Source organism: Equus asinus, chromosome 5 (genome assembly GCF_041296235.1).
Source record: "Equus asinus isolate D_3611 breed Donkey chromosome 5, EquAss-T2T_v2, whole genome shotgun sequence".
Taxonomy (NCBI): Eukaryota; Metazoa; Chordata; class Mammalia; order Perissodactyla; family Equidae; genus Equus; species Equus asinus.
The window spans coordinates 47,855,389-47,882,443 of NC_091794.1; the positions used below are offsets into that span (position 1 = coordinate 47,855,389).

Below are 27,055 nucleotides of genomic sequence, written 5' to 3' on the forward strand. Positions count from 1 at the left end.
GATAACTTTCTAATTCCACCCATGCATAGCCTATGAAAATCAAAGCCTCTTTGAAGGAAATCAGATTAGTGAAAATCTAAGTAGATACATTTAACATCCCATCCTCTCCATTCCATTCCTATTTTGCTTGCTTCTCCTGAGAATTTGTTTGCTGTGTGCAATGAGGTTGGTTTACCGAATGAGGTTGGTAATTTGGGGAGCAAGAGAAGAAGAAAGTGGCTTCCGGGGTAGGGGTAACACTACAGAACACGGCCAGCGTAAAGGACTCCAGTCAAATAGCTTTGGAGCCCGAGTCCAAGTCCACCTACCTACAGGAAAATCAGCGCTGAACCAGGAATGAGATCTGCATGCGGGATCTGAACCTGCCTCATTGTTCCATAATCCAGGGTAAACGAGCCACCAAACTAATTCAAGTGAATTATATCAAGAAATGATACACCAGGAACTAAGGGTTCCACCATAAGCCAAAAGCCATCCAGCAATCAAACAGCAAGGCTGCAACAGAAAGGAAATCAGGGATCACACCGCTTTGCCATCCCCAGAGAAGAATCAGCAACAAGAGGGCTTCACTGGAGCTAAAAGGCTCAAGAGAACTGAAGACTGAGACAGTTTTCCCGATACCTATGGCTCCGCGGTCTCCCTATTGACTTGGCTGGGTATTTGAGGATCATCTTTGACTAAGTTCTCTGGCAATTTTCCATATCCAATTTCTAGAATTTAAACCATACTTTAAAACTTAACCACATTTAACAAGTGCTGACGGCTCTCCTTTCAAATGCTTCCCTTCATCTTCAACCTCACGGCACCCCAACTCACCTCACACCTGGAGTCTGACACCATCTGACTCGTACTCCATGATTTCGAGCTCCCTAGCCCACAAACATGTATAGTGCACTACAACAACATCGCTCGTCCTGAGGCTGTGCTGGAGGCAGGGAGACCAGGGGGAGGCCCACTGAGAGATTATGAAGGCTCAAAGGCAAGAGACAGACAAAAGAATTTTTCTTCTAACGCACCTTGAAAGTCATTATAATATTACCTAACAAATAGACTTAGCAAAGAGGCAGAATTTCCTCACCTATAACATAGAAGGTGGATTAGATCAGTAGTTTTTCAACATACGTATGCTGGGAGTGCAAGGTGATCGGGAAGAAGTTCTAAGGGCCACTAGCAGACAAGCAGGTGAGTGATGGACCCATCTGCCCTCAGTCATCTCCACTTGCATCTGCTCTGTATAGTGGACTTGCACGCAAGATTAACTGAAGACAAGGTTCTACAATAACTTTTGAAAATAGTCTAAGCCACCGAAGGTCTAGATCAGAACTGAAGTCTCATCCCACTTGAAACTTCCATGGTAACTTGACTTTGGGGGCCCTATTAAAAGGTAACAAGGAGCTGTACTCAGATCTTGGAACAAATAAGCAAATTCAAAGCACCAAGCAGTGGCTGAAACCTAAGCCACCGCTGAGCAGAGAATGGGATGCTGACACCACTGATGGGAAAGCCAGGCCAGAGGATTTGCTCCTCGACAGTTTCTCAAAGAGGCCCTTTCTCTAGTTCCAACCAAGCTGAGAGAGTTTTTTCCATCAAGACACAAACTACAGTTTTGTTGTTTTTTTGAATGTCTGACTGCAGGATATGACTGGGAGCTCGTACCCCCACCAACCTCTGCAAGAGTGTGGCCCAGGCAGGCTGCAGGATGCGGCCCAGTCTGGCCTTCGAAAGCATCCTCCCAGATGTCTGCGGCAGACTGGGTCTCACCCCAGAAGTTAACTCCTGCTGATAAGAAACCCTTCCTATGGCCAAACAAATCACTGTGTGATTCTTGTAGCATTCTTCACTCCTGTTTTTCTTCCTCCTCCTCCCTTCCTATAAAAAAGATGTCTTTTAAGTATATCTAGAAGGAAACCTGAACAGCTAGGCGCTTTCCCCTCTTAATTTGTTCCTTATCCCGCTGGTGATTCATGCCCTCGGCCGCTCCTTCCTCAGCACACTGAGGCGGCTCTGTTCTGCTCGGTTGTGGGAGGCCACGTCAGCAGGAAACAGCACTGGCTGCCAGGTCACATTCGAGACTGTCTGGAGCAAGTCAGCATGCAGCACTCCCAGCACAGAGGCCGCTCTATGGTTCTCCCAAGTGGAGGGAGCGCTGAGCCTGGAAAACAGGGCTGGCCTCTGAGTGCCACAGAGACCCGACCTTAGGGGAGACTCCGAACACCACAGGTGAGAGGTTCCCCGTTTCTAAACGTTCCCCAAAGATTTCCAGTTATAGAGTTATTGGTTTCCCTTCTCCTTCTTTTCTTAGAGGACTCACTGTACTGCATCCAAATACATATTTGGAAAAGGCCGCCACAAGCCAAATCAAACTTCCTCGTGGCTTTCTGGCTCCTAAGTCCAACAGAGGACATTCTGCACACCCAACCAACCAATCTCGGCAGCCCCGACACACGTTGAGTCAGGACGGAAAACCTGACCTAACGGGCTGACACACAAAAGCAGGCACTCCGGGTCTTTTTCCTTCTAAACACACACAGTAAAACAGTAAACAAATAAGGCATGCCAGATGTCATCTGATGCCTCACAGGATGGATTCATGACAAGAGGCACATCAAACGCCCTGCACAAGGAGATACACTGAATAAATGACAATACCACAGTTTATGTGGCTGGCTAAGTCCCCACATCAGTCCTGCTCACGTCAACCAACATAATTAAGGTTAACATGCTAAAATAGCAGGGCTCCTAGGCACCTAGGAAACCTAGGAGTCTCTTAATTTGCTGCAGATTTAGACCAGGGATCCTGTAAAAAGAAGAACTGTGATTTTTCTCAGAAACCTCATAAGCTGAGGGCTTTCCCTTCCACTCTTGGAGGAAGATCTTCTTAAGTGGATAGCCCAAAAGCCAGATCTTTCTCTCCAATAACAGGCTTGCTAAAGAAAATATTCCCTCTCATGGAGAGTATTAGGAGAAGAAACAGGAGAGAAAGGAGGTGAAGACTGAGAGAGTAGTTCAGGACACGGAGAATGGTGTGTTAATGAGAGTAAAGGCCCAGGACGGAGAACAGAGTACCACAACATAAATACTGCAGAGACCCAGCAAAGGCAGTCTGCTCCTCACAGTTCTGGAAGGCAGTGAGCTACTACATAGAGAGTGGGTGTTAACTACCCCAAGCACACACATGCACACACAAACCCAAACGCAAAGGGAAGATGCAGCTTCCAGGCGGGGTCTATAGCCATAGAGGCATTAGGAGCAAACCAGAAAAGGCAGAAAGCCATGCAGAGCCAGGAGAGCACATGTGGCTACAGCACTAACTTTCCCATGAGGAGGAACCACAGGCTAAAACAAGGTCAAATGTTATAGGTACTCAGAGATTTAGTGATGTACAAAGTAGTCTTTTTTGTTTTCGATCATTCACAAAAATGAACACCAGCAGCACATCTAAGCTAAGGGCCCCTTCATCAAACCTGGTCTTCAGACAGGGAATGAGCATCTTTTTTTTTTGGAGGAAGATTAGCCCTGAGCTAACTGCTGCCAATCCTCCTTTTTTTGCTGAGGAAGACTGGCCCTGAGCTAACATCCATGCCCATCTTCCTCCACCTTATACGTGGGACACCTACGACAGCATGGCTCTTGCCAAGCGGTGCCACGGCCGCACCTGGGATCCGAACTGGCGAACCCCGGGCTGCTGAGAAGCGAAACAAGCGAACTTAACTGCTGTGCCACCAGGCCAGCCCCGGGAATGAGTATCTTTAAGTGGATCTCACCAGCACCTCCTTACAGGGAAGAAATAAAATATTAGGTTCAGCTACCTATTAATTTACTGAAAACCTAACAAATAGTCCAAGTCCGACTGGCTGCCACAGGCTTTACAGAAATCCATATCATGGTACTGAAGAAAAATACCCTGATGCCCTGAGAAACTATAATAAAACTTTAAAAGCATCTCAAAAATAAAAACCACGAAGTCTCATATACTGCTTGTACATCTGGAATAAATTTAAATTAGTTATTATGTAGGGAAGTATTTAGAGGCAGATGGTCTAGACCCAAAAGTAATAATTTCTTGGTTAACATTGTAAGCAAAACACAAAGCGGGGGAGATGGGGGCGGAGAGAAAAAGTAAAGAAAACCAAATATTTTCCATATCAATGTTAGAAGCACGTGATAAGTGCTGAACTGGGTTATACTGTTTTTAATAGGATAATGCTGCAACAGCCAACACATGGCTGAACAACAGAAGGGCCTTGGAGTTTTTTACAACTTGAAGTGTAGATTTTGCCAAAAGGTTAGACAAAACAGAAGAGACCCAAGTGGAAACATTAGCAAACACATACATTCATGCACACTGTACGCATGCATACATACACCCATCAAAAAAATAAGCCTTTGACATAATGAGACAGACATTTGGGGAGAAGCTAAAACTAACAAAGAACATCACAAGATTATGACTTGTATATAAATCCTCCAGGGCATGTTTAGAAGGGATAATGTTTAAACAAATTAGTCATATTTCTACAACTAAGAAGCAGACAGAACAGTAAGATATTCCAATTTTTACATAGACATGCACCCATGAAATGATCGTACAAACACAAAATTAAGAAAAACACATATCAATTTGTGATTTTTAAAAACATAATTGAATCTGGAAGAGAAAGTGAAACTAAATTAGTCTATTTCATCAATTCCAAGTAACTTTTTTACTCATTATAACATCTCCTGATAAAGGAAAGTATCCTACAGTTAATGGCAAGTCAGTTTAACTGACAGTGTTTTCTCTTCTGTGGAGCTACGTAAAATAAAGATGTATCTTAAAATCAATGGCACACTAGATTCGAGAAAATGACAGCAAATAGAGCCAGCCGTGATGGCCTAGTGGTTCAAGTTCACACGCTCCGCTCTGGCAGCCCAGGTTTGGCTCCCAGGCACAGAACCACACCACTCGTCTATCAGTAGCCATGTTGTGGCAGCAGCTCACATAGAAGAACTGGAAGGACTTACAACATGAATCTACAACTATGTACTGGGGCTTGGGAAGGAAAAAAAACGAAGAGAAAGACTGGCAATAGATGTTAGCCCAAGGCAAATCTTTCTCAGCAAAGAATAAAAATAAAAAAGTTAAAAGCAAATAATCCTATGAAGCCAATGCAAAAAGGAGAACCACCTGTGCTGTTGCATAGATGACAGACAAGCAAAGAAGACAATCTCCTCCAGTTCATGGATAAGAGGTGGGCACGTGGGGAGAATCCGAGACAGACACAGACCCTTCACCTGAGGCAGTACTCCTAGAATGAGCAAGTATTATTTTTCGTGTTTTTAGGATTTTTTCCATTCACAAATAATTTAATATCCCAAATATTAGATGACATAAAAATATAATCAATCAAATGTTTTACTAAATGCAGTATAAACTAAATACTTAGAACAACTCCATCTTTAAAAATATACTAGGTACCAATTACATCTAAATCTCTGGAGGTGGGACCCAAGCACTGATACATATATATTTTTAAACCCCAGACGACATAAATGTGCAGCCAGGGTTGACCACCAGCAACGTAAAGCACCTGGCATACAATAGGTGCACACATACATTAAAAAATGTGGCAATTATTAAAACAAGAAAAAAAATACATTGGCTAATTTTCTTTCCCTTTTTATTACTGAGCAAGATTAACTTACGCTAATAAAATTTTAGAGAAATTCATGTAGTACCTAAAGCAAAAGTCTCAAATGATAATTTAATATCTTACTTTCAGATAGGAAATCCTATTTGATAATTAAGTTCTTGAAATCTGTCCACACTTGAACCTAAAGCTTTAGTCTTTTTCACGAAAATTAGGAACATATAAATGGCAGAGAACTCTAGAGGAATTAAAGAGGGCAAGGAAAGAGAAATTGAGAGGTAAGAATGTGAGAAGCGATCTGGTCCAATCCTCTTATTCTGAAGTAAGGAGAGGCCCTGATCAATGGAACTTGATTGAATGGAAAGGCAGTTAAATCTCTATCATGGCATCTCTTCCTCTAATCAGAGCCAGAAGTTTTTGTTAGGTTTCTTCATTTAAAAGCGAAGAGGAAAATTAACAATATAATCAACTGACTTTTACTGTATGAGTTCAAGTCCAATGATCTTTGATCTGAACCTAAGTCAATTTAAAAAAAAACTGCAGAAAACAGAGGGTCTGTGGCAGATGCACAGTTAAGCAGATTTGTATCTATGAAGGGAAACAGGCTTGAAATAAATTTAAAGAGGCCAGATTAGCAAGTCTATTTCACCCTTCCTGTTGAGCCATTTCCTACGTCTCCTAAATACATTACCCAGAGCTACTTTTCAGCACTCTGGCTCAAATTCTAAAGAATCTCATTTTCTCCAAAGTCTGCTCTGTGGTTAATTACTTGCCTTCTGACTACTCTGGGTATAGCCAAGAAACAGGTAGAATGCACCTGTTGTTCTCGAGTTCCATCTGAGATGGAAGCTGGCATTCTATTCAATTCTGAGGAACGTTAATTGCTGATAACCAGCATGACAGATGCAATGATGAGTAGAAAAATGATCAATGAACTCAACTCACAGAACAGGGGCAGAAATCATCTAAGAGACCAGGAGAAAACTCCTCAAGAGCTGTAATTTTAATTACTACTAACCGGTCTGGAGAATTCCATTTGACCCTTGAAACAGATTATTTAAGCAGACTGCAAAGTTCCAAATTTCTACAATGGTGCCCTGTCCACAGGAGGAGAAAACAAAAAAAAGAATATGTATAATCCTGTTTTCCACGTTACTATGGAATCATTCACTAACCCCAACTGCCTCTCACGGCTGGCTTCTCTTCTGTAGGCAACGCTCCTCCATTCCAGATCCTTACTGGTGTGGAGTCCTATCTATTTTGAACTCTGAGTCACTTCCTTTCCCCCCTACTTTTATGCATTAAAACCTTCCTGTTTCTTTAGAATACTTTACACAGTGAACCCAGTTTCTATATTGGTCCACCTACTTTTTATCCTCCCCTTTTGGCTTTTTCTTTTACAACGACCCAGTTGACTGGGGGGAGGGATGTATTTGCTTATTACTCCAATACAGTGTGTGCTACTGTTGATCTGTTCAGAATACTTTTCATATTTGCATAGGTTTCCTAACTCAGTGGTCCCCAAATACTACATAATACCACTCATGAAACTTTAAAATATCCCTGAGATATCTTTGGCAATTATATTTATTCTCATTATATGGGAACTGAGGCAAAGAGAAGAAAAAGGAATTCCTGATAAAACGGCACCGAATTAGGAGATGGAAACTGAAAGACTATACAAACAAATCCTTTGAAAACAGAGCGCCTGAGTCCAACCCCGGTTCCTGAACACTATAGGAGGAAGGGGGAAAAATTTTCAGACCAAGAAAAAATTCCATCTTTGAGCTTACAACTGAAGAATTTAAGCCAATTCTTTTGTCTTTTTTTTCTGTATTTACACAGATTTGTTTCCCTTTTGTCCATTTTGTGATCAAACTTAATCATGAGAGGTTTTTTTTGAGGAAGATTAGCCCTGAGCTAACTGCTGCCAATCCTCCTCTTTTTGCTGAGGAAGACTGGCCCTGAGCTAACATCCGTGCCCATCTTCCTCTACTTTATACTTGGGACGCCTACCACAGCACGGCGTGCCAAGCAGTGCCACGTCCGCACCCGGGATCTGAACCCACAAATCCCAGGCCGCCAAAGCGGAACATGCGAACTTAACCACTGTGCCACTGGGCCGGCCCAGAGAGTTTTCTCTTATTTAATGGCACTGATTCTATAAAGCCCCTTTCAAGTGCCTCTCTCCCCACCAACCTCCTACCTCAGTTGTTCTCCAAGCCTGGTCCCAGAACCACATCAGTATCATCTGGGAACTCAGTACTACAAATTCTCAGGTCCTACCCACCCCAGACCTGAATCAGAAACCCTAGGAATGGTACCAGCAATCTATGTTTTAACAAGCCCCCCCAAGTGATTCTGAACCACGCTAAAGTTATTGGTAACTGTCAGCATCTGACACTGAGTATAATACCCTGGATTCCGGCATGCTGTGGGGACCACCTGAGTCAGGCACCAAGCTGTTCCTGGGCACCTACACCATTCAAGGTCCTAGGCAAGATCTCCGAAGGGAACAAAAGGGGAAGCAATAGTGCCAGCCCAACTCTTTCATAAAGTCAAAGGGAAACAGGGCTAAAAGCAACTTCTGCAAACAGCAAGGTGTAAGAGGGTTATTTTCTCATCTTCCTTTTTCAACTCCATCCACCCTGCAGATCTTACCTGTTTTAATCAGCTTTGAATTTTATTAGTTTACAATAGGTGAGCTATTGTGTTTATATTTAAATAAAGGCAAAATAAATCTGTACTCTGCTGAAAAGAGTAAACTCAAATTTCTGTTTGCTGACCCTTGTTTAATTACTTAGGGAAGTTTATACTAAAGAGTAATTTTAATTAACAGGTTCAATAAAGACAATCACCACATACTTAATAAGTATATGAACAAGAGATAAAAGATCTTTAAGCACTTTGCAAAACTTCCTAAGGACGACCAACCTGGATGAACAGACACAGGTGTGCAGCATGTGCAGTGTGATGTCCTGGGAAAGCATACCATGAGTTTCTCGAGCTTTCTTGAGGTTGGGTTAACCAGAGAGTCTCAATCTCCACTGCATATTAGAATTAACCTGTGAAGCTTTTCAAAAGTAATGCCCAGGGCTTATCCCCTACAATCTGACAATTTCCTCAGATTAGCCTGCAGATCAGCTTGCGCATTTTTAAAAAGTTCCCCAGGTAATTCTGATATGCAAAAGGTACAAACCCCTCTCATACAATCAGCTTTAAAATTCTGAGCTGTGAGAGATGTTCTTTACCTTATGCATAAGAGGTAAGAACTATGTTACTCAAAAAGTGAAAGCTTGGGGCCAGCCTGGTGGCACAGTGGTTAAGTTCCAGTTCTCTGCATCAGCAGCTTGGGGTTCGCAGGTTTGGATCCCAGGCACAGACCTAAACACTGCTCATCAAGCCATGCTGTGGTGGCATCCCACATACAAAATAGAGGAAGATTGGCACAGATGTTAGCTCAGGGCCGATCTTCCTCACCAAAAAGAAAAAAGTGACTGCCTGACCCATAGAATAAGAACTGTCTTGATCATTAATTAAGAATAAATTAAGCAAATAAATCTCTGATCTTGATTTCTACCTTATGGGATAACATGCCATGCTTTTGCTATATTTTATCAACATTTTGTGACTATTTCATGCTTACGCTCAAAGAACAATTGAAGTATAAAGCTTTGATTACACTTCCTACAAAGACTGTTCTTCCTCAACAGGAGGAGACAAGTTCTCGCTGTGCAAAAGTACTCATTTTGTCCATGCTGCTTGTATCCTGGCACAGTAGGCACAGAAAATTGACACTGTTGGATCTAGCATAAGACACACTGAACCAATGTTAAAGATCCAATTCTGGATAACCAAGATAATCCAGCCTTGGACAAGTGTTAAAGACTTGGCACTTCAAGAAAGCAAACAGAGTTTCACTTGACATTCACATGAGATAAAGTGTACGCGAGAGTGTGTATATCCACTTTAATAAGAACTGTAAAACAAAACAGATAAAATTCATACAGTCAGTCGTCTAACAGAGAATAACATTTTCACTCAAAAACACACAAAGAATAATGCTTATATTTTGAATTTCCACCCCTATTTCCAAAGACTTTTCTTCCCTTGATGCTTCCTCTTCTTGTCAGTTTGGAAGAGAAATTAGAATTTGTTAATAATTGGAAGCTTTTTAAATTAAGTGAAAATATGGAAATTCCTATAGCCAGAAAGATACCACAAAACTGGTGTTAATTCTGGCTCTACGTTGCAATATATAAAGTGTCCATAAAGGTGTTACATTTAAATTATGGAAGGCTTCCATTTTAAGTCAGACGCAAAAGTCTTGAAGAGTTGAAACAAATGTCAACTTTTCTCTCCAAATTGCAAAGGGAGTATGGGGGGAGCGTGGGGCAGGGGTACATCCAACCACACAAGAAATGACAGTATATTCAAAGAACCCCAAACCAGGAGTCATAAAGGAAAGTCACTGGTGCAGGCAATTCTGAGGCCAGTTTTCTCCATATTTGGATGGATCCAGACAGAAGCATTAAAACATATTCCCTTTTTACCCAACTGTCTCACATCCTCAAAAACAGTGCGCAAAATACCTTCCAAGTCACTAAAAGCTGTCCTCAGAGAAGCAGTGCACAAGTTGACAAGCAGAAAAAAGTACTTATCTCAAAAAAAGTTTTTTTATCCTTTGTTAATCGTAATGCTTGTACGATTAGGACAGAGTGAGCACAAAATGTTTAATCACTATCATTTATACATTGGGACAAAAATTTTTCTAAAAGGCCAGATTCCCCCTATCTTAGGGAAATATACAATTCATCTAGTGCCCATCGCTCACTCCCTATCTTCCGAGTGTGTCCCATTGGTCAGTAAGTAAACTATCTCCCTAAACATCTCTAATTTCTGTTCCCACTTCCACATCCCACCAGCACCGCCCTCACCCGACTCTCTTCACCTCCCGCCTGCCCCTCCCTGTCACCTGTCTCAGCACCTCCCTCACCCCCTCAATCACACTGCAGATGGAGAAAGAGAGAAATTACTATACCAACTCCATTCAAGTCAGTACCCCAGACTCATTTACAACTTCAAAGTATACTCTATCTATTCCTGAGTCTGACAGAGTTTGAGTTTACTGCTACAGATAAATGCTATAATTTTTAACTGCACGAACTTAATATTAATGAGTCGTCTAAATTAAAATACTTGCTAATAGTATAGACGATATTGGTCTTTCACTATTAAATAGCCTAAAAATATTTTCCAAGGTGTTTCCCAGCCTACATCTCACAAAAGAAAAACACTTCTCAAAAGAATGAACATCATAATCACTCCCTCGTGCTTTTTACAGATAAGAGCAGCTAGCCACATACTGGACTTCTTCAGAATTACTGTGTGTTTCAGGAAACACACTCATACCTGCATTCATTATGTTAATTTGAGGAACTGACAGTGAAAACCTAATTTAACTACTTAAGCACAATAGCAAACAAAAAGAGCAAAAAACCTCTGTGAGTTAGCTAAGAGAATTTTTCCATCACTTTGACATGAATTTTTAGCAGGTATTAGGAAATGACTCTCCTTTATTCTGAATGGCTACGAGGTGCTGGACGGGCACCGGGGATACAAAGATCACTAAGATCTGGCCCCCACCCTTGAAGAACCCTTTACAGTCTTCTAAGACACTCGTAACATGAAATTTTCCATTTCAAGTTGTAAGTGTAAAAACAGGAATAAAAAAATAGAGAAAGAATAAAGCAAGAACTAAAAGACCACAAGCTGTGAAATAAAACGTGGTAGACAATTGAGGTGATGTGACACTGTTGGCTCTTCTGAACTATCTGACATGCAAAGATCTGTGACATTTAAGGAACTCCAAGCAGTGGTACCTTCAGAAACGACATTTCAATCACTGTTTAACAAGCCTGAAGGCATAAGGGCACAGATGAACTCCCATTGCATAATTTTTAAACGTATTATCTTGAAGTGTTATGACTAAAATGTGAAGACATCTACAAAATCCTAACCAATACCTCAAATTCACACTGGCTTTCCTCAAATGCTTTAAAATGAAGGACAGTTCAGTGTCTAGCCAAAACAGAGACTGGAGCCTAATAACGGTTCTTATTTATTGGACTCTTACAACAACACAGAAACTTTTGTTTTGTTTTGTTTTTGTTTTTTTCGGGGTGAAGATTAGCCCTGAGCTAACTACTGCTAATCCTCCTCTTTTTGCTGAGGAAGACTGGCCCTGAGCTAACATCCATGCCTCCTCCACCTTATACGTAGGACGCCTACCACAGCATGGCTTTTGCAAGCGGTGCCATGTCCACACCCGGGATCCAAACTGGCAAACCCCAGGCCACCCAGAAGCGGACAATGTGAACTTCACCGCTACACCGCCAGGCCAGTCCCAACACAGAAACTGTTTTAACTGCTTTCTATACAATATGTCATTTAATCCTCAATCCCTCAAGACCGATACTGTCATTCCAAGTCTACAGGTAAGGAAACCGAGGTGTAGAGAAGTTAAATAATTTGACGATGCACAACTAATGTGCAGGGGATTGCCAAACCAGGCAACCTCACTCCAACCCGTAATGATCTCAGCAACACGTCTTACTGCCCTTCAGTGCTGCTCAAGAGCAAGACGCATTAAATAATGAGGAAAACAAGTATGGAATTTAATTGCAATGTAAAAGGCAAGGCCTAAAGAAGGGAAGGAGTATCCAGAGGAACCCCTCCACGGACCTGTCTGAATGTGGCCGTTCAGCCACAGCGTCAGAGTTAACTGCTTATCATCCAAAAGGAAACCGACAAGTGGAACTTCGACTACAAAAAACTGACTCTAAACCCATGGAAGGGTGAGCCCACTGTTTCATCTACAATCCTGTATCTGAACAGTATTACATTCTCATAAACCTCTGTCTGAAACGTCTGAACTACTGCCATCAGCATCGGCCCCATGAAACCAAGCCTATTCTAAGTAGGCGATGAAATAGAGGCTAGAGCTTCAACTGATTTCCAACGAGTCGGATAACCAAGTCATTGCCCACAACCCATCATGCCGTCTCTTTGGGACAAAAATAATCAGCAAAGTTGTGTGTATTACTAGACAATGATGATGGTGGTGCTTACAATGGATTATCTCACCACCTTAGTGGATGAGTATTATCACTAGTCCCATTTCAAGGGAGAAAACTGAGGCTAAGAAGTGAGGCACCAGCTAGCAAATGACCAGGGATTCATACTACAGAGACTTTAATCTTAAAACATAATCTTTCGGGGGGCCGGTCTAGTGGCGCAGCAGTTAAGTGTACACCTTCCACTTCGGCGGCCCGGAGTTTATCCGTCAGATCCCACATGCAGACATATGCATCACCTGTCAAGCTATGTTGTGGCAGGCGTCCCACATATAAAGTAGAGGAAGATGGGCATGGATATTAGCTCAGGGCCAGTCTTCCTCAGCAAAAGGAGGACGAACGGCGGCAGTTGTTAGCTCAGGGCTAATCTTCCTCAAAAAAAAAAACCAAAAAACAAAAAACACCACATCTTTGGGCCAGCCCTGATGGCCTAGAGGTTAAGTTCAGAGCACTCCACTCTAGCAGCCTGGGTTCAGTTCCCACTCTGTTAGCGGCCAAGCTGTGCTGGCAGCCCACATATTAAAAAAAAAATTAGAGGAAGATTGACACAGACATTAGCTTAGGGCAAATCTCTCCCAGCAAAAAAAAAGAACAAAAACAAAAACATAATCTTTATAACTTCTAACAAATTAAATCACTAAAATTTTACTTGGAGAAAAAGGCCAAAGAAAGTCTGACAATATAATACTGAGTGAAGTTTTTGTCTTAATTATATAAAGGTAAGAATAGAGATAATCAAGCTAACTGGGAAAGGCAGAAGGAGAAGCGCACAAAGAAGCACAGGGTACCTCCCTTGAGAGGGACTTTACACTTCCTGGGAAGCAACGTAGTTTGGCACTGATGCAAGCCAGTCTCATGACATTGCTCAACCCCAGCATGGTGACAGCTGCGCATATGATCACAGGCTCTCCTCCCACCCTTTCCATTAACTGGACTTTCTGCTCCAGGCCCATCAGTACTTACCAGCCCTTGTGGAGACCACCCTGATGGTAAACTTCCAGTGACTCAGCAGCAAGTTACTGTCTGAACAGGGGCCAATCGAGTCAGCAGGTGGAATGCCTGTTTGCAACAAATGGCTGTGCACGTCCAGGTATGAAAGAAAAGCCAAATCATCGTGTTCAAAAGAAAGCTCCCCAACATTTTGGAGATCAGGCATACTCCAAAATGCTAGAAGTGATTTTTCATCATAACACACACAGGTAAAAGACGGTAACTAACCGAAGCTCACAGTTAACAGTTACAAAACAAGCCGACAAGTTGGTGGAGTAATTCAGATCTTCCTAGAAACTCAGACTCTCTCAGTCTAGAGCCGCACTGGAGGCCTGTGAACCAACTCTCACCAAACACAGCTTTGGATCAGTCAGAAAGATGGGCAGGACGCTGGCGCTGGCCTGGACAAAGGACTCGGCATTTCCCATTCTAAAATGTTTTTCAGGTGAGGCCTAACTGTTCACAGCAACATTTCAGATCAGCGATCCCTCACAAAACCCCAAATGCAAAGAAATGGGTTTTCAAGGCAGTTTCTCGTGTAGCAAAAGAAGCCCTCAAAATCCTAATCTTGTAATAGAAAAAAATATTTCCACTCATAATACATTCTACAAATAATTAAATACAGTCCAATGACGATCAAGTACGTGTTCAATGTAATCCAAGTCTGCAAAGATTCAGAAGGATTTAAGGCATTCATATTACAATAATTTCACTTTTAAACTCTTCAAATATTTTTTGGTGAAAAACGTGTTTGCAAATTTAAGCCAAGCCAGGGGTTCAACCTTGGAAGACAGACTTCATTTGCAACAGGTCCTCCTCCTTGGTTTCAAGCCAGTAAAACAGGAATTTCTCATTTATATGCAGTCTGCTTTTAAAGGAATAGACCATACAGGATCTTTGCTTGTGACATTATAGTCTACCTCCGCTTGTAAACCCTCGTGATGACACCATTCATGTCATTTCTCAATAAACAAAGCAAGAGACAATGAGCGTTCCCTCGGACCTGTTATAAATTCTTAGAAGGAATGACAGGTCAGCGTTTTAATGTGCCAAACAAGTCTAATAAATGCACTTTAAGTACCAAGTGAGGAAAAAAAAGTAACATTAAGGTCCCTGTGGCAGTCTGGGGATGCTGAATCATACATGGAAGGGAGGGAGGTGGGAGACAAATGAGGAGATTCAGAAATGTGGAATCGCTCTCAGTGGTGTCATTCACAGAGCCCCTGAGCACAGCGTGGTGTTCATCAGTGATACGGTTCCCACACTCACTGGGACAGGGGTAGAATTAGACACAGAGCTGAAGAAGGCTTAAGGAAAGTGGGGAGGAGAGGGCCAAGTCTCATATTCTAATAGCGTCCAAGCCACAGCCATCTCCGAGTAGGGCTCTCTTCAGCCTCCCTCCCACCACACATTCTGCTGTCATCTCAAGGTCTCTACCCACTGAACACAAGTTGGTGGGGTAAATCGTCTTTGTAAAAGATGTCTGGATTATTCTGGACAAAAAACATTAGCAATTAAGCATCGTAAAATATTATTCTTTATTAGAATAATGGTGCTCCCCAATCATTTTACTTTAATTCCTTTTTCTTATATCACCATGATGTTCACCCATTTTCTTCAGGGTCACAATTTGTAATATATCAGTCTTAAAACACAAATAAAAATTGCAACATTAATATAGGTCAATATGAAAGTTCTTCAGATTTATATCTGTTTCTCTAAAGGAAACTGATTAGCTTCAACTATCAATGTGATTTGAAATTTGAAAGTTCTTTTGTGGACATTTTGGAGACCACTAAAAGCACTTCACTAAACATCTTTCAGCTCCCAGCACAACAGTAAAAGTTAAAAGAAAAATCATCACACGATGTAAAGCCAGAGCCAGTCAAGGGTCTAGTCAGTAATTATTCTCTGGCTGTGTGACTAGGGGGGATGTGAGGACACTGTTTCCTGTCACAACTGAATCCACAGTCTAATCCAAGGGCTAAGACAAGATTCACAAAGATAACAAGACTGTGACAGGTAGTGCTGCCTGTACCTGCTCCTCCAGGAAAGCAGAAAAGGTCAGAATGGGCTAGAATGGTCCGGGAGGGCTCCTGAAGGAGAAAGACCTAGAGAACCTTAAAGGAAACGTGGTATTTGTTTTGGCTGAAGGATTTTACAGGGAGCAGAGAAACGGCCCAGATAAAAAGATGGCATGTGTGGACAGGAAGGAAGGCTGCACTGCCAGCACCTCAGCCCAGACAAGGATATAAAAATAATGGGAGACACCCGCAGCTGCCCTCTATTAATTCCTGAATTTAAGCAAAGGCAAGAATTCATATGGATTGCTAAGAGACTTTTTACCCCTAACAATTAGCTCTTTATACACTTTCATCTGGCCTAGGAAAGAAACATCTTTTGTCTCAGGTGCCATAGGTATAATGCTGCCTCCAAGGGAGAATAAACTTGTGACCTTTCATGGCCACTTCAAGACCTATGATTCACATTTCATGGAAAATATTGAGAAATATTCCATTAGAAATAAATCTGCTTTCACAGCATATTGTACGCTTCCTGTGTTTTTCTTCATTATCACCAAGGACATTCCCATGAAAATAAAATCTTGGTTTTTTTTTCCCCAGAGTAACCATATTCTTTATATTGATTTGCTTTGCATTTTCAAACTGCCTTTTCATGGCATCACAATGAGCTTCTGGGGTCTTCTAGTGATGTCATAAAAGTCCTATAGAGAAAATTATTAGGCTAACAAATTCAACTACAAGCAAATGGAGTTGACCTCATATGGTGTAATTTCAAAGTTTCCAGGAAGACCCCGCTACCAATTCCACTCCTGACCCCTAATCCCCCCACAGCAATTCCTAACCTACTGGTTAGTGTTGAAATAGCAAAGTCATTAAGCTGACAGTTACGATAATGGCGTAAGCAATGTGTATGACTTCAAAATTTCCAGGAAGGCCACCACTACCAACCACCACCCTCCTTCAAAAGAAACTCCCTACCTGCTGGCTGATGTTGAAAGATCATAACTAGAGCTCCATTCTCTTAACTTTAATCTCTAGTAAACTGCAAATGCTTCTTTCAGAACTTTCCATTACAATGTGACTCAATTTCAGATCCTTTCCTAATAGATTTTTTTTTTTTTTTTTTTTTTTACAAAGCCAGCAGGAAAAGACTGCCTCCCACTGTACCCATCCTCTCCCATTGGACCCCTCCTCTTCCAGCAGCTGAACCTGAAAGCCCCACCTAGAAGCCAGCCCACCCAAACTCTGGGCCCAATTCTGACTTTGGGCAGAAATAATTTAAGGAACGCCAAGTCCATACTTCCTGTATCACGCTATCTGCTCTTAGTTCTGTTAAAAGGGTGTCCATCTCATTCCAAAGACCCAGCCTCCACTATGTACCTTTGCTCTACAAACCCTCTCTATCTCATCCTGGCCATCTGAGTACTCATCCTGGTATTCTGCCCAGAATCCTGTCACTCCAAGGATAGGAACCCATCGTGCTCTTGTCATGTGACCAAGAAGAATGGAGTCCTACTATGTGAGTTCATGCTTCCCTGATGTAAAGCCACAGAAAAAGGCAATAGAGTTCATGCTCCGGAGTCAGACATACCAGGGATGAAAACTCAACTCTGCTTCTTTCTAGCTACATGACTTTATGCATGTGAATTAACCTCTACAGGCCTCAGCTTCCTCATGAGTATCTATCACACCCATTAAATCAGAGAATACAAAGCATAACCTAAGAGCAGAATAAATATTAGCAATAATAGGGATGTTAATCATACTGAAAGGATAATTTGGAACTTACAAACATATTATCTATTCCCACCTTCTGTGTTGATATGCTCTACCCCCTTGGAGTGAAGCATTCACTAACTCACACCAGAACTCAAACGAAGGCTTTAGGGGGCGATGAGTGCTGAGTGACTGCCTGTTATGCATTAGAGGTGGTCAATGGGCCTGGACTTGGGGTTCCTTCCAGTTTGTGCAGTTCATCCTGTCACCCCAGTGCTTCCCAAGCCCTAGCAAACCACTGTTCCAGGTCCTGGTCCCTCTCATCCTGTCTTGTGTCATTTCAATTAAGTGGGCCAGGTACCACCATGCCCCAAACGAAGATAACCATGGTCTCTGGGTGTTCAGAAGACAACAAAGAATAGGATGGCTGGGGAAGCCAAAGATAAACAGCTCCACAACTCTGCTTAGTCAAAGGCATTTTTGAAATCACTGAAAGGAGTGTTAGTGTCACTTATCTCCAAGTATCATCATGAATAAATACAAAGCTCCTATTGTGAACAGAGCAATACACTTCCAACATTCCCTGCAGAGTACACCCGTTACTGACGTGGACTCAAAAAAAAGTGAGAGAGAGGCTAAGTAGACAAATACATACATACACACACACACGCACACTCTCCTTAGACACCAAAAAGTAAAAGCAGGTGGCATGAAAGAGTGGATTTTACATATGTTGATCTATTCAGCAATGTGCTTTTATAGATTCTATCACACATCCTCAGTTGTAGAGGACATCGCCCACCTGCCAATTCATGGGGCTCCAATGTTACCACGACCAGAAGCTCAACTGCTTTCTCACTGAATTAAAACACCAGCTTCACTCTGTGTAGGTGAAATGACTTTTCATCTAGTTGTTCTAGTGCGATTTTTTTTCTAAAGATACAGAATGGATTTTGAGGTTTTATTTGCTGAAAATATCCATTTACTGTAATACTACTAGTAGGTGGAAGATTCTATACCCCATACTATTTTAAAATATTTATTTCCACTCTTTTTTTTACTTGAAGTTTCTTTGAATGATTCATCACCGAAGACAAGTTTGGTATTTAAATGGTTTAGAACACCAAAGATCAATTTCAGGGATACACCGGTCAGAGAAATAGAATCTGTGATTGCAGAAATGCAATGATTAAAAATCATTAATAAAATGGTTAAATCATTTCAGATTAACTGTAATTAAAACTCATTAGGCTTGAATCTTTGAAAATACTCATTTCCCCAAAAAAAATTTTTCCCTCAATTTTTGTTCTTCTAGGTACTAAAACAAGTAGTAAATCTACAGAGCAGAATGCTCTGCTATTATGCAAAGCAATAGAAAAATCAACTTTTTCCATGCAGCTCATTGCCAGAAACTAAAACTAACGGGCATTTCTCTTCATTTGTTTATTACTGGTGAGCAAGTCTAGGTACTAAAAATGAGGCTTCTGGTCAGATTCCAGTCCAATCAATAAGCTAGTATTGAACTCAATTACAAGTCAATTTACCATTTGCCCCAAAATTCCAATCAGTGCCAAAAAGAGCTATCACAAACAGTGCCCTCCAACATGGCAGCATTCACAGGCTAACTACAGATCTGGGTTGATCTTTCTACCCAGAACTCCACATGGATCAGAGTACCTAAGTTATTTCTTTCCAAAGTGAACCACAGAGAAGAGGCATTGGGATCACCCAAAGTAGAAATTCACTGAAATGCCCTAGGAGCTGTACTTAAAGAATGACCCCCAAGGAGCCTCACCTACACCTGGAACTTATTTAGATGACAAGATTCTGGACTCTGAGCTGATGCTGTCACGGACTTTCAGAAATCTTGGAGAGTTGTATTTTGCATATGGGAGGGACACGAACTATCGGGGGTGGAAGGTGACTGTGGTGGGTAGCTTTCTATGATGGCCCCGGTGACTTCAGCCTGCTGGTATTCACACCCTATGTAACCCCCTTTCTTGAGTGGGCTGGATCCAGTATTCCCTCTTGCCCTCCAGTCACTGCTCTGATGAAGCCAGCCACCATACTATTGGTGTCCCCATGGAGTGGCCATTAGCAAGGAACTGAGGAAGCCTCCTGCCAACAGCCCGCCGAAAACGAAAGCCTGACATCAACCACTTGAGCGAGCCTGGAAACAGACCGACCCTCAGACATGCCTTCCAATGACCGCAGCTCGAGCCCAGTCCTGGATTTCAGCATTTGGAGAGGCCGAGAGCCATGGGACACAGCTGAGCCGTGCCCAAATTCCTGAGCCACAGCAGCTGTGAGATAATAACAATGTTGTTTTAAGCCACTAAAATTGGGAGTAATTTGTTACTCAGTAATAAAAACTAACAGATACTTAATACAGATTTTACTTCTCAACACATCATTTCAATAGCATCACAATGTATATTTGAAACTTTTACCTAATTTGAAAAAGTACTTGCTGTTCTCAATTGGAATTTTAGGATCTTTTAAAATCTCTGCATTTTTTAGGGATACTGAATTCCACAATACACAGAGACACTGCAAGCTTTCCTAAATTAAATTCACTTCAAAGTCAATAGAATACTAGAGGTATTCAGCTTTGTCCCTTATGTATCACAGGCCTACGCCAGCCTCAAGAAGCCACTATTTGAAAGGGGAAAAAAAAAAATGCTAAAAAACATCCAAGATAAATTTCACTTGTAGAAAATCACATGCAGACACAGAGAAAAACTTTACTGGCTTAAAATAATAAATAAAGGAAAACTCCTTGGGTTAGAAGGCTTACAAAAAACCTCCTTACCTTGAATGCACTGAAGGGTTCCATCCTCCGCTCTTATTGTAAAGGTCTCACCTGGATTAACTTGAACGAGAATAACCTGCCAAAACAACACATTAATTTCAGTTTAATACCAGAACATCTGGGATTTCCCTTCGACAGTTTTATTGCCTAAATTTATATACTAGACAGGAAGCATGTGGCACACAATCTTGTATAAACACAAAACTTAGGATATGTCTTAGACCTGGTTCAAATTTGAGGGGGCTAAGGACATGCATTTGATGCTAGCTAAGAGAATGCTCCTCTGTTGCTTATGATGGTATGTAACTAAAAAACTCAGTTTTAAGATACCTTTTCTTTCACACAATTCCTTTTTTCATTTCACTAATTTAGAAACAACAGTTAAAGAAGAAAAAAGACCAGGAGCCGGCCCCATGGCCCAGTGGTTAAGTTCACGTGCTCCGATTCAGCAGCCCAGGGTTTCGCTGGTTCGAATCCTGGGTGCAGACAAGGCACCGCTCATCAGGCCACGCTAAGGCGGCACCCCACATGCCACAACCCGAAGGACCCACTACTGGGGGAGGATTTGAGGAGAAAAGGCAGGAAAAAAAAAAAGAAGAAGAAGAAGATTGGCAACAGTTGTTAGCTCAGGCACCAATCTGAAGAAGAAGAAAAAAGACCAGAAACTATACTTACGAAGGAAAACTGCAAGGAGAAAAGAGGTTCTAAGCTATCACTATTGCATATTGCTACCAAGTGTCTATTACTGACCTGGGTTATATGATTCTACGGTGATAACCAAAGAAAGTAATTTGTAAGGAAAATATTTGGGAAAAAAAGTATCTGTGTATATGATCTGGAAATAATAAGGAAAAGTATAAGATAGATGAATAATATTACAAATAGGCCCCACCAAACACTCAAATTTTTATATCTATTACCCAAATGTCAATGTTTTAGTCGTATGAACAAATATTTAGAAGACACCTTCCAAAAGATTAGACCATGCATGGTAATGGAAAAGTATGTTCTTTCAAGAGCCTCAGAGTTTTGGTTCTAATCTGATTTAGTTCCTTTACATAACAAAAGAAAAATCATTAATTAATATCTAAATACAAATGAAAGGACATGATCCAAGCTTAAAAACAGTAGTTAAAAATCATCATGTTCAAGGTTAACACTATTATGATAAATACTGTATATTTCCAGAAATTGGAAGGATGTCAGTGTCACATTCATCTTCCAGTTCCTGGAGCAAGCCTTGTTCCTCCCTGCCTTGAAACCATCAAGTATGCTGTTCCCTCTGTCTGTAGCTCCTTACTCCTTCACCTCTGCCCACCACCCACCTTACTCCTTCCCCAACCAGCTAAGGCCTAGTCATCCTTGTCAGCTTACGAAGTGGCATCTGACTTGCAGGACAGGTCGGATCTCCCACTATATATTTCTCAAAAAGACCCAAAAAACTCTACTCTCCTTCCTAGAATGTATAATTGCAGTTAATTAACGAAGCTATTATCATAAAAGAAGCTAGTGCTTCTTTTCCTCAACGACTATTTTAACTGAACGAATGAACGTCATAAAACATAAGGACCACCACTGCAAACAATTACTTTAACTTAGAAATTAAGCTTTCAAATTACGCAATTTAAAAAGTCCACTTTATTTACTGTATGTACCATAATTTATCTGCTTTGTAAAACTATTTATTGAGATCAAAGCCATTTCATCTTTAAAAACTAAACCTTTAATATCCATGTATTTGGCTTCTTCTAATAATTCCCCACAGGAGACAACGCTGGGATATTAAAATTTTAAAAATCAGGAAATAAATTAACTGGAGAAAACAAGATCATTCAGGGAAAAGCAGTCCAAGCCTTGCCCCTGGTGCTTCTCGTTATCTTGAATTATAACACTCATTTCAAGGCAATTTATTCTTCCTGTACAGTAACTGTGTCAATAATCTTTCAGTGTTAAGTATTCAAATTCTCACCAATGTAAACACGTTGTGCCATTTTAAGAACTCAAAAGGAAATCCCTTCAGATCTCTATAGAGTGATTAAAACATTTCAATCGCTTTCTTGCAACTGAGATTTCAAAGTCATCCCTAAAATGAAAATAGTTTTGATTTAACTTTATTTTTTCATAAACATATAGAACATAACTCGACTACAATGAAATAAAAACCACACTCCAATAAAGAAAATTATCCATATCTTTTTACCAATCCTTAGACCAATTCCAACATCACTAGAAACCTTCTGCGTTGTGTTTAAACCTCTAGGGATAGGCCTATAATATATGCCTGTAGAATTAATTAGTTAAAAAAATCAGTGGACATCAAGACTATAGCCCAGATATTCGTGACAATCCCAAAGTCGTGTGCTCTCATCCACCACTCTTAGAATTGTCAGACATGTCCTGAATGCTGGTTCTGAAAGTACAAATCACCGGTATTATGGAAAGTCCCAGGCAAGAAAAGGGATTTCTGAATTGGGGCATGTTCCAGATTATGTCCCTTTATCTGCTTATCATATTGCATAAAGTGTGTCTGTGACAGTTCCTTGGCGGTCACGGACACCAGGCCACAATTCAAAGAATGGCCCGAAGGCATCCAGCCTCCAAAAGCCATTTATGCCTTCCCTCTCTGCTTACAGAGGCCAATTCCTGACCCCCATGCCACATCTTCAGGGAGAAGGATGATAGGTAAAGGGCTTTTAAGCATCCTGCTAAAATACCTCTCTTCAGATGTTTAGTTCCTGTAATTTTCCCTGCTGCTGGGCTGCTATGGCAACCAGATTATAATCAGAAACCAGGCAAATCTCCTGTCCCAATATCAATTTTTCTTAGTAAGAGCAAAAGTCATTATTTGAGCAACTGTCTTCATCTCGGCACCAAGATATTTTAAAAGAAAGCATTTTATTATACCGAGGTCGACTGACCACCTTGCTGTTTTCACTGTCAATAAAGGAGAAATAAAAATAAAGTTTTGACACACACTAGCCCAATGATCTGTCCCTGACAACAGACATGAATGAGACGGCTGCACAGGCCTTGCATCACGCAGCCTTGAGCAGCATGAGTCACAGCCTGGCAGGCTCCTTGGCACTTAACCTTTTGTATCACACAAGTCTGTCAGTCAGTCACTCTTTCTCTCTCCCCGTCTCCCTCCACAACCCCTTTCTCCCTCCCTCTCTCTCTCGCCACAAATCGGACATAACTGTTACAAGTCCTCTTAAATATAGAACATAAAACATAACATCACTGTCCAAACCTCATCATTTTTTGTCCACTCACTAAGCATTTCCTGCTTTTCCAAAGTCAGCATTAAAATAACTGGTGCATTCTGTGTCTTGTCAGAGAAGGAAAAAAAAAAGACAAAGATTTTAACCACTGATAGATTTCACCTCCCCAGAGATGTTAAAACAGAACTATGTTAATCAAATTATAAGAGCATACTTTAGGCTACTCTTGGTGTATCAGATCTGTTTCAAATCTGTTAGTGCTACATGAACCAAGCAGCCTGAAATAACCAAAGGAAGTATCGAGGCTTAATAAAAAATAAGTGACCATTCTTACAAAGCCTGAAGAAATAAAACAACAGGGAGAATTAACATAATTGAGCAAAAGACTACACACAGCATCCTGGGAAAGCTTTACCCACAAGACAACTGGAACAGGCGTACCAGGTCTTTCCTTATGCATACAAATCTAAATCTAACTTTGTTTCTAACTTATCAGAAGGGAAAAAGGAAAGCTACTTTTGCAACTTACATTTTGAGTGGCTGATTACCCACAAGATCAATACAGAATCTAAGACTACTTCCTCCTGGAGGCAAATTACTAACGTATGCCTCAAATTAAAAATGACCAGCCACCTGACCTGACTGCACAACCACTGCCGTGTATGTGGCCATCACAAAAGCTTCTGCTGGGAGAACAGGCCTGCCTACCCAATGATGAAATGTTACACTGGCAGCATTCTTCAAAGTTAAATCGAATACCCAGACAATCAAATATAAACTGTGCTAGGAGAGGAGACCTCGTTTGCTTTCGGAGCTTCTTCCACTTGCCACACTCTGTGAGGCTTGTCCCTTAGCTGTTTCATGTATAAACGAACGCTTCTCCCTTGGAGCCAGAATTTATGATTAGCCAACAGATATCTTCAGGGGAAAAAAATGATACAACCGAAATCTGCAGAAGAGTTCCATGTAAGGAAGGATTCTATGCAGGAAGATCTAATAACTTTTAAAAGTGAACTCTGACTACATGAGAGCAGTAGCAGCACCTTCTTTCTAGACACACACACACATACCACACACTCTCACTTCAGGTCCCCAAACTCCAGAGAAACCCTGGAGAGCTCTGCCCAGGCCCTGGAAGTCCCAGCCATCCATCCACACACACCCGTGAGACCCTGGTCTCTCTCTGTGCCACAGACCACAGCTGGCCTCAGGCAAAACTGAAAAGTCCGCATCATTTGCTTTCTGAGTCCCCTCTCCTTTCTCCAAATCAGGAAAAAGAAGATGATGAGGTACAAATCACCAACAATTATCTTTGTGGTAATAACATACACAAAGAAAGTGTCCCAAGATTAAAAATGTGACCAGGTAAAGTAGAAAGGTACTGGAAGACGATGGGAAAGGACTGATTGCCTCACCTGCTCAGCTGTCCTACCTGAAGCTGGAATCCAAAGCCGGCAGGAAAAGAACATACAAGACCAGGAAGCCTCCAGGGGCCCTTACACATTGGGTCAAGGCACACGGGCACGCATGTACGTGAAGTTCTTCCTCGGTCAACACCACTAATCACCCACTGCCAATCTTCCTCTTTTCTTTTTTTTTTTTTGTATGTAAGCCACTCCCACAGCATAGCCAGACAAGTGATACAGGTCCACACCAGGGAACCAAAGCAGAGCTCGCCAAACCTAACCACCAGGCAACCAGGGCTGGCCCCTCCAAACTTTTAATACTCCCATTTCCTCAAAGGATATAAAGTTCAAAAGTTGTCTTCCTCAACTGACCATTTCAAATCTCTGAAATTAAGTCAGCATGATGCAGGCTACTTTACCAGCTCCTTTTAACAGCTGTTTATTCTACAACGATGATATAAATCACTATTAATTATCGAACCCCTATGGTCTGCCAGGTAGCTATTACTAACCAGATCTTACGGATGGGGAAACTGAGGCTTAAAGAGGATAAGTAACTGTCTAAAATCACAAAACTACAAAATGACTGAGCAGCAGTGGAATCCAGCCCCATCTGACTAAAACGCATGCCCTTCTCTTCCACCACACAGCTCCCCCCTGACAGGACTGGACTTCAGACAGTCAATTCTCTGTGGAGAAACTTCAATAAATAGCTATAAGGAGAGATAGCACTTAACTAGGTCAGAGGCATGTCCCCAAAGACTGGGGACAAGTTCTCTTACAGGAAATCTATGCTCACTCCCTAAGCCAGAGCCCTTCACTCCCAATATGGCAGTTAGGTGCTAAGGAACCCCTTAACTGACAACAAGCAGTTGTTTCTATATTGGGCAGAATGTATTCCCATAAAGTCCTTGTCAAGTCCCTGAATTCCTCTAGAATCCTAGTATGAATCAATGAGCTGACCACTCGATTATCACAATCACTAGATACCATTTCTCAGGACCCAATAGCAGGGATAACAAAAATAAAAGATGACTCCTGGGAAGGCTGCATCTTAAGCTTCTATGCTTCCCACAAGTCACCTGTCATTAACAAAAAAGACAGGAAGGGATTAACAGGTGGCCGAGAAAAGAGAAATCAAGATGAACCAAAAAGGACATTTTTATGCACTGAAATCACACTGGTGCCTGCTGAAAATATATACATTGAAAAGAGTCCAATAACTGCATTTCATGAAATGTGCCCTTAGAAGATTTACCACAATATCTCAGTCTTAAATCAGCACATATTAATGAGTGCCCAGAATGGCATTCCTCTAGGAGTTGGGAGTAGAGACAATACAAAGTGCTGCCCACCTTGGACTGACAAATGGAATATGCATGGGATGGGGCGGGGTGGGGGGGACGGGTGTCATTAGAAACAAAAATTAAACATTTACAGATAGTCGTAAAGGCTATAAAGAAAATACAATGGCAGCTTGTAAGAAGTTGTACTCCCTCTAATTGTACACTGCCTTGAATAAAGAGATTCTATTACAAAAAGAACTGCTGTTTGCTAAGAAAAAAAATGTAGCATTAACTTAAATGGAAAAAATGCAAAATGTAATATAGATGGCCCAAACTAGGTTAAAAGCCTCTTTTGAGAGAGCCACAAACGCCAGAGTCTAAAGTTTCAGCTACAGGACTTTCAAGATAAAAACCAACGGTACACAAAAGACCAAAATTCCATGTCAGCTTAAGTGTCATTTTTCCCTGGCTAAAAGTAATGCTACCAAATATCCTTGTGCATTTGGAGCACCATTACATTTATTTAAATCTTTCTTTTTTTCATTTTATTAAGTACATTTTTCACAGAGTTGCTGAGTACCAAAAATATAACTTTTCTTCCCTTAGTTGAAAATTATGTTGACTAAGAACAAAATTTGGTTCCTGTCATCACCACCCTCAGGGTTGATCCTTGTCAAAAATGTCCATCAGGTAAGGTACAACCTCTTTCTGCCACTTAATTCCATCCACACACCCCGTGTCCCCGTGCTGGGTCCTGGCCACACTGATGGGGAAACAGCAGCTCGGCCCACTTCTCACCTAATCAGCCCTACCCTGAATGTGCTTTTTGCACAC

At 41.4% G+C, this 27,055-nt stretch overlaps 1 protein-coding gene across 5 annotated transcripts in view; it reads right to left on the reverse strand.

Annotated features, from left to right (window-relative positions):
• The window catches only part of FNDC3B (fibronectin type III domain containing 3B), a 330,867-nt gene that overhangs the window by 220,941 nt on the left and 82,871 nt on the right, over nucleotides 1-27,055 (reverse strand). For all 5 annotated transcript variants that reach the window (XM_014866810.3, XM_014866812.3, XM_070509439.1 and 2 more), the window contains exon 3: nucleotides 20,309-20,384. In XM_014866810.3, the coding sequence (XP_014722296.2) occupies nucleotides 20,309-20,384 (76 nt within the window). The remainder of the gene's footprint in view (nucleotides 1-20,308; nucleotides 20,385-27,055) is intronic.